General features: G+C 50.6%; 1 protein-coding gene across 3 annotated transcripts in view; it reads left to right on the plus strand.

The window, feature by feature from the left end:
- FLT4 (fms related tyrosine kinase 4) overlaps nt 1-12112 on the plus strand; it is a 55939-nt gene that overhangs the window by 38655 nt on the left and 5172 nt on the right. For 2 of the 3 annotated variants that reach the window (XM_027643550.1, XM_027643551.1), the window contains exons 12-29: nt 49-157; nt 1191-1550; nt 1800-1946; nt 2591-2722; nt 2988-3094; nt 3401-3536; nt 4354-4458; nt 5860-5973; nt 6210-6298; nt 6516-6663; nt 7225-7319; nt 7664-7786; nt 8092-8203; nt 8575-8674; nt 9159-9264; nt 10198-10337; nt 10949-11069; nt 11844-11929. In XM_027643550.1, coding sequence (XP_027499351.1) covers nt 49-157; nt 1191-1550; nt 1800-1946; nt 2591-2722; nt 2988-3094; nt 3401-3536; nt 4354-4458; nt 5860-5973; nt 6210-6298; nt 6516-6663; nt 7225-7319; nt 7664-7786; nt 8092-8203; nt 8575-8674; nt 9159-9264; nt 10198-10337; nt 10949-11069; nt 11844-11929 — 2330 coding nt within the window. The remainder of the gene's footprint in view (nt 1-48; nt 158-1190; nt 1551-1799; nt 1947-2590; nt 2723-2987; nt 3095-3400; nt 3537-4353; nt 4459-5859; nt 5974-6209; nt 6299-6515; nt 6664-7224; nt 7320-7663; nt 7787-8091; nt 8204-8574; nt 8675-9158; nt 9265-10197; nt 10338-10948; nt 11070-11843; nt 11930-12112) is intronic. The other variant, XM_027643552.1, reaches the window with a different exon arrangement.

Genomic DNA, 12112 nt, shown 5'->3' on the forward strand with positions numbered 1-12112 from the left:
TCTCCCTTGCTCTTCCTAACTCCTCCTTACGCTCTCTTCCCCCATCAGACAGTCAGCAAACTGGCCATCCAGGAGGCCAACAACTCAGCCATGTACAAGTGTATTGCCTCTAATAAAGTGGGTCGAGACGAGCGGCTGATCTACTTCTACGTGACCAGTGAGTACTGCAAACCTCCCCTCTCCCTGCACCAGCCGAGCTCTCTGTTGGAAAAAAAGCAGGTCCCTAGAGCTGCTGGGTCTTGCCCTTCTCAGTTAGGACCTTCAACAGTGACTGGGAAACCAGAAGGAAAGCAGGGCTGGCAGCAGATAGCACAGGCAGAGTTTGGCAGGCAGACCTGGGGGTGAGCCGGCACTGCCTGTGCCTAGGTCCTGGAGCAGCCCTGGCAGGTCCTGGGCTGGGGATAGACTGCTGGCCTGAAGCCCAGGCAGCTCCCTCGTCTGGGAATGTGGCTGGTCCAAGAGCATCCTCTAGTGGCACCACCCGACCCACTCCCAGGCCAGGTCCCGCTGGCCTGAAGCCCTGGCAGAGTCCCCATGGGATTTTGGTGGTGGGAGGAAGATGAGTTCGTAGAAGCCAGAGCCCAGCAGTGTGGGCTGGAGTCGTGGCCCATGTGGGGCTGCATAAGCCTCCTGTCAGCAGTACCCCAGGCTGGCAGGAGTCTGTCCCTGTCCATTGGGACAGGGAGTCCAGCAAGGGCACAGCAGAGACTTATCTTATGGACAGACCCCAGAAGGCTGGGCTCATGGCCCTTGTGGTAATGCCTGTGCTGTCAGATCCACCAGCTGTTGTGGAGCCAGGTGCACATCTTCAGTGGCTGCTCCAGGAATCTCCTCACGTGCAGTTGTCCAGGCTGCTGTGTCACTGCCTGCACATGTAAAAGCAGACATGTGTGCAAACCAGAAGGGTGCAGCTGAGCTGAGAGCAGTAACAGCCCAACTGAGACCTCCCCAGCTTGCTTCATTTGTGACCCCATCTTAATCTGACCTGGGGACTTCAGAATATCCCATAACACTCGCTGGGCTTAAGCTGTGCTTGCCAGCAGTTTGCATGTCACAGTTCTACTCTGCAGTGGTTTTGTTTACCCTGAGGACAGGCGGATCTCAGAGAGCTGAGCCCAAGGAGCCAGTTTCATTGTGTCTGGCAGCTCAGCCATGAAAACTCATTCACATGTTTATTTCCTTCCTGAAAGCCATTCCAGACGGGTTCGAGATTGAGTCCCAGCCCTCGGAAGAGCCCATAGAGGGGCAGGACCTACAGCTGAGCTGCAATGCAGACAACTACACCTATGAGAACCTGCAGTGGTATCGGCTGAACCTCTCCAAGCTCCACGATGAAGAGGGCAATCCCCTTGTGCTGGACTGTAAGAATGTCCACCACTATGCCACCAAGATGCAGGGGGAACTGCGCTTTCAGCCCCACTCCAATGATGCCACTTTGCTGCTCACCATCCCCAGCATCTCCCTGAACGAGGAGGGAGACTACGTGTGTGAGGTGCAGAACAGGAAGACCCGGGAGAAACACTGCCACAAGAAATACATCTCTGTGCAGGGTGAGGGTCCACAGGGCTGGCGGGAGTGACAGAGGAGAGCTGGTGCTCTTGCTGCCATGAGCTTCCCAGTCCGTCCCCAGGGGAAGCCACACAAGCAAGCTAAACTCAAGGTGGCAAAGGCAGGGCACCTGGGTTCTCAAGGCACCCTTCAGCAGGGGTCCGAGACCCAAAGCCCCCCAGGAACACAGATATTCTTTTGATCAATCAGTTTCCCGTTTTCCCCTCCTCCTCTTTGTGCTGCTCCTCCAGCCCTGGAGATCCCCCGCCTCAAGCAGAACCTGACAGACATTTGGGTGAACGTCAGCGACTCCATAGAGATGCGCTGTAAGGTGGACGGCAACCACATTCCTGCAATCAGCTGGTACAAAGACGAGAAACTGGTGGAAGAAGTGTCAGGTACAGTGGGCTGGGGGTGAATCAAAGGCAGGGCATAGTGTTCAGCTGTTGGAGATCTGAACACTGCTGAGTTCTGGGAGTTGCTGTGCCCAGGCAAAGGCACTCGTTCTCTGAATTGGCCAGACTCGTTTTAATCAAATTCTGTCCCAGTTTGATGCAGTCTCACTGGCCAAGTCTATGCCCCAGGGCCTGGCTCAGTACTGTCTGTGCATGTGCATGTGCAGCTGGAGAGCAGAGAGAGATAAATCATTCATGTTCTTACTCTCAGCCCAGTGCCTGGCATCTCTGCTTAAGCAGAGAGCAACCCAGATCTCATGGAAGGAACGTGGGAAGGATCCAGGCACGTTGCATAGGGAAAAGCTGAAGCAGAACTTGACACACCAGCTGAACTGCCTGGGCACTGTCCCTATCCAGCATGCTTGGTGTGGGATTTGTCCCCTCCGTACATTGCCTGGCGAAGGCCCCTACAGGGTATTTCTGAGGCCATCAGGCCATAGAAGAGCCTCTACCAGCTGGTGTGATTTCATTCTGACATCTAAAATGAATCAGCCAAAAAATAGGAGCCTGATTTTGAGCCTGAGTGAATCCAGTATACTAATCTTCCCTCCCTGTGAGTGACCACCACAACCCTCTGTGCCTTACAGGGATTGACCTGGCAGACTTCAACCAGAGGCTGAGCATTCAGAGGGTGAGGGAGGAGGATGCTGGGCTCTACCTGTGCAGCGTCTGCAACGCCAAGGGCTGTGTGAACTCCTCGGCCAGCGTCTCTGTGGAAGGTACCAGCAGCCACAACTCCCCTGGGAATGAAGGGACGGACGGAGTAAGAGTTGTGGGCAAGGTCCCACACCTCTTCCCTGTGACAATGGGAGGCAGTGAAAGCCCCTTGGCCTTGCTGGTGGCATGGTGCTGTAATCTGTAGTCCAGAGCATGTTTAGCTCAGGCAAACACATCCCCAGTCACCTGATGCAGGCCACAAGGGATGGCTGAGCTGGGGCACAGAGTGGGAATCTCTGAAGCTACAATTTCCCTCCCACCCCACAGGCTCTGATGACAGGACCAATGTGGAGATTGTCATCCTGATTGGGACTGGGGTTATCGCTGTTTTCTTCTGGATCCTCCTTATTCTCATCTTCTGCAACATCAAAAGGGTATGTGACTGTCTCTGTGCCAGGCAGGGAAGGTGACGTAGCAGGGCTTGGGGCAACACCACTGCAGTGATGTGGAGCTGCATGACATCACCCACTAAAAAAAGAAGGTCACTGAGTGAAGCTTCAAGTGCTCTCACTGCCAAGGACAGAGTGCATAAGGGCAGTGGTAAAGGAGGTGGCAGGGAATGGCCTTTGCTAGGGGGTAGCAAGTTAAGGCAGGCAAAGAATACAAATCCCCTCTGGGATTCAGCACCCAGGGCAGGGAGGGCACCTCCTCTCACCCTTTGTGTTGGCTGATTCCTGCAGCCTGCCCATGCAGACATCAAGACAGGCTACCTCTCCATCATCATGGACCCCGGCGAGGTGCCCTTGGAGGAGCAGTGCGAGTACCTGCCCTATGATTCCAGCAAGTGGGAGTTCCCACGAGATCGCCTGCGCCTGGGTGAGCCAGAACCCCTCCCTGCCACTGCATGCTGTGGTCAGGACTTCCCACCAGCCCTTCAAACTCACTCTCTGGGTTTCTTACACACTTCTGTGCATTTAATGTTTTCTCTCTGCCTCAGGCTTCCCATCTTCTTCCCCAGACTGTCCCTAAAGCCCAGCTGTGCCTGGGAAATCTCTTTGGCTCTGACTATGGACAGATCTGAGCCACCTGTAAGCCCAGACTCTTTCAAAGTACCCACACAGGCGTCTCTGAGACCAGAAGACCCCTGGGCATGCTTTAAAATACATCCCCATATTCTCCAAGTGGCAGTCTGGACAGGGCAGTCCAGTTCACAGCAGGTACCCGAGTTCAGCACCAGGACTGCATCCTTTATAGTCCTCATGCTGAGACACCCACCTGCAGTCCCTGTTCTCTGTCTGGCAGGGTTTAAAGAGCAGCAGACTACCTTTGAGGCACAGAGCAGTGATATTAGCCCTGACTGCTCTGCTGCAAGGGGTCATGTTTACCTTTCCCACACACAACAACTTGTTACTTGAGGGCAACAAACAGCCCCTCACTTCTGCAGGGCCATTTCCTTCCTCTGCTTTGTCCGTGCCAGCTCTGTCTCAGTTCCTCCCATCATCCTTTCTCTTATTCTCACCGACACAGCAAGCAGCCACCTGAAAGGGCACATGTTCCATTCCTTCCTTTTCCTTTATGATATTTTTTTCTTTCTTCTTCCCATGGTTTCCTGTTGGGATTTTTGTTTTCTTTCATTCTATTCTGCCTGTTCTGCACCTGCCTTTCTTCACACTGCCTCTTTCCTTGTCCATAGGTAAAGTCCTGGGTCACGGTGCCTTTGGGAAGGTGGTGGAAGCATCAGCATTTGGGATCAATAAAAGTAACAGCTGTGAGACCGTAGCAGTCAAAATGCTGAAAGGTATGTGGACAGTGAAGCAAAACACTCGGTGTGTGTAGACAGCAACAAATGAAGCACCTGCCAGGAAATGTCCATCCTGCAAATGCCTTAATGTCTTAATTAATGGCTTCTTGGCCTCAACAAATTTGATGCTCTAGTCTCTCCCTCATGGGTGCTTTGTCCGCATTCAGCTGCACTGGGAGGCAAGTGGCAGAACAGACAGTAGAGACTTCAGGAACTCAGCTTTCAAGGAAATTTAGCTGTCTTCAAAGGCAAAGAATGAAATCTGTCTCAAAGGACAAACAGAAATCTGGAGCCCCTCTTTGGCAGGTCACTAAAGGAAGTGTTGCTCCCAATTGCCTTCTTCCAAATGTGCCTGTATTTTGCGTTTATGGGACAGATTCAGAGCTGGGTAAGGAAGGAGGTTGCAGCTCTTACCCAGCTCTGCGGGCTAAATTGGCTTTGCATCCAAAGCCTGGTCAATCCAGAGTGAGATTTTAAGCTTTTATAGCTATTCTCTCAACCAGGCATCCAAAACATTATTCTGTAATTTGGTACCAAACAAAATACTGATGCAGTCTCTGGCCAAAAGTGGCCTGTATGTGGAAACCAAGTCATGGCTCATCTGAGCACTACTTACCACTGCAAGTGTACAGATGCTCTGCACAGCAATGCAGGGGGAAGCCTGTCATGCAAGATTGCTTTACAGTCTGAGGCATGGCTCTTACCTGGCCCATCAGCTGCAGCTCAAGAGGATGCTTCTGTCTCTCAGGCTAAATTTACAAACTCTCAGCTAAGACAAAATGCATATGGGGAAGTGAGAAGTATGAAAAGGCACACAAAACCAGAGAACACACCCTGAGGGTAAAACAGAGGGTCAAGAATTGATGTGAATTTGGCGCTTGAGAGAAGATGAAGTACAGAGAGATGGCAGGGGCATGACACTCTGCTTGCTATTGGAATCATAAAAAGATATCTGAGTTTGAGTTGAGACAGCTCCTATCTTCAATTGTGATAAAAAGAATCAGATGTCTTTTGTTCCTAATTGTTTTATGGCTCGTTATTTCTGTTTGGAGGCCGAAAGGGCAGAGATTCAAATGGGTGCATCTGTGTGTAAGCCTCAAGTGATCTTTTTCACTGCACAACTATCACAAGGAAAAATCTGTTGGGCACAGATTGTATTGTCCTTTGCCCTGGGTCCCTGCACCTGCAGAGAGCATTGTAGGTGTTACAGCAGGGATCCTGGGATCTCCAGACAAGGCTTGACATTTCATGTGGGAACACACAGTAACAAAATGTACCGAGGCTTTGAGGGCACAGTCTCCTCAGCAAGACACATATTAACATGCTGCTAAGAAGAGGGTGGTGAGGGGGAGTGAAAAGCTGTGAGGAGGCATCATGACATGGTCTGTGTGTTTCCAGAGGGAGCTACCGCGAGCGAGCACAAGGCACTGATGTCAGAGCTGAAGATCCTCATTCACATCGGGAATCACCTCAACGTGGTGAATTTGCTGGGTGCCTGTACCAAACCCAATGGTAAATATCCCAGGGCGACAGGCTGTGCCTGCTCGCAGAGATAAGTGCTTGTCCCGTGTCCTTTTTGCTGGCCACGTGTGTGATCACAGGGATGTGTGAGGAGGTTATCAGTGTGTTTGTGTGCACTTAGGGCAGATGTCACAGCTCAGTGGGACTGCACATAACATGAGTTGGGGTAAATTCTGACCAGCTCAAGCCCTTAACTCTTGCCCTGACCCTTGGTGTCTTCTCACCAGGTCCACTCATGGTTATTGTTGAGTTCTGCAAATATGGCAACCTTTCCAACTACCTGCGGACCAAACGGGAAGGATTCAGTCCTTACAGGGTACGTAGCTTCCTTTGTCCCTAGGGACCTGTCCCATGTCTAGGGAAGGAAGATGTGCAGCCTAATGCATGATCTGACAGTGTGACAAAGACACTCTCTGTCCTTCTTTCTGCAATGGAAGATCGGTTTAAGAACAGGAAAAAACTGTACACAGCATGGGTGCAGGGGTTACAATGTGTGTTGCCTGCTGAGGGTTTTGATGTGGTCCCCTTGCCAGGAGAAGTCTCCCAGGCTGCGTATCCAGGTGCAGTCCATCGTGGAGGCCGTGAGAGCAGACAGGAGGAGCCGCTCCGGGACCAGCGACAGCGCCATCTTCCACCGCTTCCTCATGCACAAGAGCCAGACAGCACACCCCATCCAGGAAGGTAATGCTCCAGCCTTGGCAGCAGCTCCTCACCTGGGCCACCAAAAAAATGCCAGACTTGGGGAATGGGTAGGGAATATCAGTGGGGAGCTCGGACCCAGCCTTGGAGCTGATCACTGTTGCACGGCGATTCCCTGAACAGGGCTGTTACATCATCTCTTCTCTCTTGTAATAGACTCTATAAACCCAGAAGAGAGGATTAAATTCCTTTGGGGTTTTTTAACCTAAAGAAAGGAGAATTGAGGGGGATCTTGGTGGGTCCTCCCTAGGACAGGAATGATGAGCTGACCTTCAAAGTCTGTTCCAGTCCCTTTCCCCACAATTCTGTCTGACTGACATATGCTGGAGGCTGGATTCATTCTCCTCACACTTGAGCAGGTTCCTGCCGTGTGTCTCCTGCCACCTAAGCAGAAAATCTTAGAGGGGAGCTGCTTACTCCAATTACCACTGAGAACTAGCTGTATCTCACTGAGAGACTGGCTGTACCCCACGAGTCCTGGAGAGAGGCAAGCAGGACAACAGATTGCTCACTGTCTAATCATTTTCTTGTACTCCTGGATAGTGGATGACTTGTGGCAAAGTCCCTTGACAATGGAAGACCTGATTTGCTACAGCTTCCAGGTAGCACGTGGCATGGAGTTCCTGGCATCTCGAAAGGTGAGTTCACCCTTTCCTTTGCTCATCTGATCTTTTGTGCGTGCCTGATGAGAGAAGACCTGCTTACAGCTGCTTTACAGGTGACACACGGAGAGATTCCGTGATCTACCTCACACTTCTCAGGAAATCTGAGGTAGTCACATGTACACAAAGATGGGAAATTAGTCCTCCTGTGTTTCAACCTCTCCTTAACTATCCCCTTCTGAAATTTTTATCTTTAGCTCCTGCCCACTTCCACCATTTCCCCATTACAGCTCAGGCTCACAGGGGGGAGGGAAGTGCTCTGCGCTTTCTGATTGTTCCTATCCCTCTGATTTTGCCCCATCCTCTTTGTGTGCCCTCAGTGCATCCACAGAGACCTGGCAGCTCGCAATATCCTGCTGTCAGAGAACAACGTGGTAAAGATCTGTGACTTTGGCCTGGCCCGGGACATCTACAAGGACCCTGACTATGTCAGGAAAGGCAGTGTGAGTGCCATCTTCTCAAACCCTCAACAGATTAGGCCCCCTTGACAAAAAGATGAGAAAGGAGGAGTGGAACCACTTGCATGGCTGGGACCAGAAGCCATTTGCCCAATGACAAATGTCCTGTCCTCCTCCACCAGTGTCTCCATCCCTCTCTGACCTAACCAAACCTCCATCCCTCCACAGAGGGAGGAGCAGGGCTGTCAACTCTGATTTCCTTTCATCCCTTTCATCCCATTGCAACAAGAAGGGCTGTCCTACTTCATGTGCCTGACTAAATGCTTGTGCCTTGCTTCTTCCTCCTGCAGGCCCGTCTCCCACTGAAGTGGATGGCTCCAGAAAGCATCTTTGACAAGGTTTACACTACACAGAGTGATGTCTGGTCCTTTGGGGTCCTCCTCTGGGAAATCTTCTCACTAGGTGAGTGCTAATGGGGATATCATGCTGCTGAGGGAAACATCTCTACCCACGGAGCAGTTTGGTGGGTGTGTCTGTGCAGGAGGCCCTGACATTCTGAAGCACATCTAAGGACTTATGAGAAGTGACACCAATGTAGGCAAAAAAAATATGGAAGCCATATCCACCCATGAACAGAGTGATGGGGATGCAGGCATTCAGAGGTGGCCTCTGCATGCCAAGACAGAGAAGCCTGATTTGGGCAGCACCAAGGACTTGGGCTGTGTATGAGAAATGACCACATCTCCCGGTATTTTGGCAGGAAGGGCAGTCTCAAAAGGACCGGTTTCTGAGGGCACATTTCATATTCCCACCCTTCTCTGAACTTTGTTTAGGGGCATCTCCATATCCTGGAGTCCAGATCAACGAGGAGTTCTGCCAGAGGCTCAAAGATGGTACCAGGATGAGAGCCCCAGAGTACGCCACAGCAGAAATGTGAGTCAGAAACCTCATGGATCCCACATGGTCAGAGCAGAGCCCTCTGTGCAAGGGCAGAAACCTTCCAGATCCCAGCCTAGGGCAGGACAAGCCCCTCTATGGGATGCAGACCTTTCAGCCAGGGTGGGGAATGGGCCAACACATCCTTCACTCTAGTCAGCTGCCTGGAGAGCAAGTCAGATAGGTTCAGATTGGAGCTCTCTAGGTACCTTTGCATGCCCATGCTGGGATGGGTCTGTAAGTGGGCAATGTCCTTTCCTGCTCCAAAGGGTACCAGAGGTGCCTGAATCAGCTTCTCATGCCCTCTTATATTCAGTGCATAACAAAGCAACACCCTTTCAGCAAGTCCACCTGGCCAGAGTGCTGGGGGTGCCAAGCTTTCCCTCACAGTGAAGCCACTGTGGGAACCATGTGGGTAGGACTTGTAGAGAGAGGTAGGAGGGGGTTTCTGTGGCATAAAACCAGCATCTCTTCTTGGCAGCTACCGTATAATGCTGAGCTGCTGGCACGGTGATCCCAAGGAGAGACCGACTTTCTCCGACCTTGTGGAGATACTGGGGAACCTTCTTCAGGAAAACGTCCAGCAGGTGAAAACCTCTCTGTGTCCCTGCTCAGTTCCAGACAGCTCTTTCTTCTCCCATTTCTATCTCTCTTGCTGTGCCCTCTGCTGATTCTGTGGTCAATGCAATATCTTTGCATAGGCAAACCAATAACACAGGGATACCTGGATCAGAGATCTGTTTCCCAGAGCTGTTGGAGAACTCATTTCTGTGACAGCCCTCTAGCTGCATCCTCATATAACTCCACTCCTTGCAGGGCGGATGCCCTCTTAGTCGTCATTCCAGTATTTCCATCCTAATCCCCAGATGATTATTTGAAATTCTTTGGCTGAGTCAAGGCCCTGGTACTTCTGCTTCCCACACGCCTGCATAATGAAAACCAGGACTTGACCAGGGTTTCTGAAACTCTGCCCTCAGATTGAAATGTCAGGGCCATGTGAACAAAACAACTGTTACTTTACAGCAGCCAGCAATACAGTTTTCTTTGGAACTGTTACTAATCACTTCCAGGCAGTAGCTCAACAGGACATCTAACTACCATGAGCTTACAGCTCTTTTAGCTTTTTCTTGACGTTCCCTTTCAGAAGCTGAAAGCTAAATGCTTGAGTACTGTCTCATCCTGACGTCTCTGACTTTAACCTTTCAGCACTGGTTCCCCTCACATGCATGACTAAGCCAGAGTGACTAAACCACAGTTGCCCTGGAGCACAGTGCTCTGTCCATGTAAGGGGGAGAACTGTGGGATTACGTTGTTTTCCTGCTCACACACCTCCATGCATCATTCACAGCTACTTATGCAAAGGGCACAGAAATCTCCAGCCAGATATTTTGTCCCAGAGAAAGAAAATACACAAACAAGAAATTTTCCTTCCCAGCTCTTGACAGTTTCTGCTTGTGAAACTCTTTCTTGTGGGAAAGCCTTCCCCTTCTTGCAAGGCCACTCACTGTTCTTCCTACCAGGAAGGGAAGGATTACATCCCACTGAACGACTCTCACAGCTCAGAAGATGATGGCTTCTCCCAGGTGCCTTCCTCGGCCCAGCAAAACTCAGATGAAGAGGACTTCGACATGAGGATACGCTGCCACAGCCTAGCAGCAAGGTGAATTCCCTCTGAAAAGGGTAGAGAGAGCCCAGCAGGCAGCCAGCAGCCTGAGCTGTAAGGAACCCCAAAGGATAGAGGGAGAACCCAGATGCTGGAAAAATCCCAAGTGATAAGATGTGATCCAAGCATTTAGGCCATAGCATCTTGCTTATAAAAGCAAAATGACTTGATTTTGATAATGAGAAAGAGCCCTTAATGTGTAAGCCTATGACATTCCTTCTTCTGACTCCAGCTATGCTGCCAAAGGACCATGTAAGGAATTTCATCCTATCTGTTGCTAACAAACCCAAACAACAAGGCCTAAGCCTCTTCTCTCTGGAGAGCTGTGATAATGTGATGCCTGGGATCTATATGATGATTTTCTGCTTACCCCAAGTGGAGAGGTCTTTAGGGTCTGATTCAATTGGGAAGTCTGGGTGCTCCCCCACAGCAGAAGTAATATGGGGTGAAGGGACCTAAGGTGACCCCTTACCTTCCCAAAATCCACCATTTGGGTCATCCACCTCCCTGCATACTTTGATTGCACAGTGAGGATGTTGGGTTCAGGTCCTGCTCATTTAGAACATTGAATGCTGGCTTTACTGAACACACTGTGCTTCTGTCTGCAGATACTACAACTGTGTCTCGTTCCCTGGTTGTTTGACGGGAGGAAATCAGATCAGGTGCCCATCCAGGATAAAGACATTTGAAGAGTTTCCCATGACACACACAATGTACAAGGCACACCCGGTGAGCAGCATCTGGGTGGAGTTGAGAGGGGGGCAAAGAAATGTTAAGCTGTTTTCTGACAACTTTACTGTTAAGACTGTGGAAGGAAGATCAGTCCTATCTCATGTTAGTCTGTCTGTGTCATTCCTGTGAAGTCCATCAAGTCCTGTGCACATTCCCTTCTCCACCTGGCACACAGAGGTTTCTCTGCAGCACAGCTCACACTGCCTGAGTGGGTAATGGGGAGGATAGATCTGCGAACAAAGGGACTATAAAGGACCTCAGAGAAGAGCCTGCTCTTCACCCTTCTCAAATCTGTGAACATAGCCTGGTTAAGCACACTGAAATCCAGCCAGGACTAGGTAAACCCAGAGTGCTTGCCTGCACCTCCTGCATCTTGACCCACGTGGCACTGTGCAGTAGGGATGCCTCTGGTCTCCCTGAACCGGACTAGTACTTACATCTCCTGTAGTGGAAAAACTCTGATCATACCTTTAGTCTCAGAGGAAAACCTCACCTCTCATACATTGGATAGTAATACACCTTCCAGACAGGGAGCACTCTTTTTTTTCCCCAAAAGTGACATTGAACTGCACACAGAAATCCTACCTTTTTATGTGCTGGTTTTAGGAAGGTACCTAAGAAAAATCAGATGCAGCATGCTGGTAAAGTGTCCCTACCTCTTTTTCCCCATCACACATATGCACAATCTCATTTTCTGAATTATTTCTCCTCCCTTCCCACTCTGATCAGTCGACAGGGATGTTACTGATAACTCCTGTTGCTTCCTTCCAGGACAATCAGACAGACAGTGGGATGGTTCTGGCATCTGAGGAATTTGAGAGGATAGAAAACCGACACAGAAAAGAAGGTGGATTCAGGTACTCCTTAAGTCTAGCCACTCAGACCTCCCTGCTGCCAAATGCAGTGAGACCAGGAGGCAGCTTTGGTGTCTCCCCATAGGCTGTACTGCTTGGAGCCCTCAGTTGTGGGCCCCGAGCCAGATAAGTCCATGCACTCATCAACGAGAGGCAAAACACACAAAGAACAGACATGCCTGCTGC

The sequence above is a fragment of the Corapipo altera genome, unplaced genomic scaffold, assembly GCF_003945725.1.
Source record: "Corapipo altera isolate COAL_440 unplaced genomic scaffold, ASM394572v1 75, whole genome shotgun sequence".
NCBI lineage: Eukaryota > Metazoa > Chordata > Aves > Passeriformes > Pipridae > Corapipo > Corapipo altera.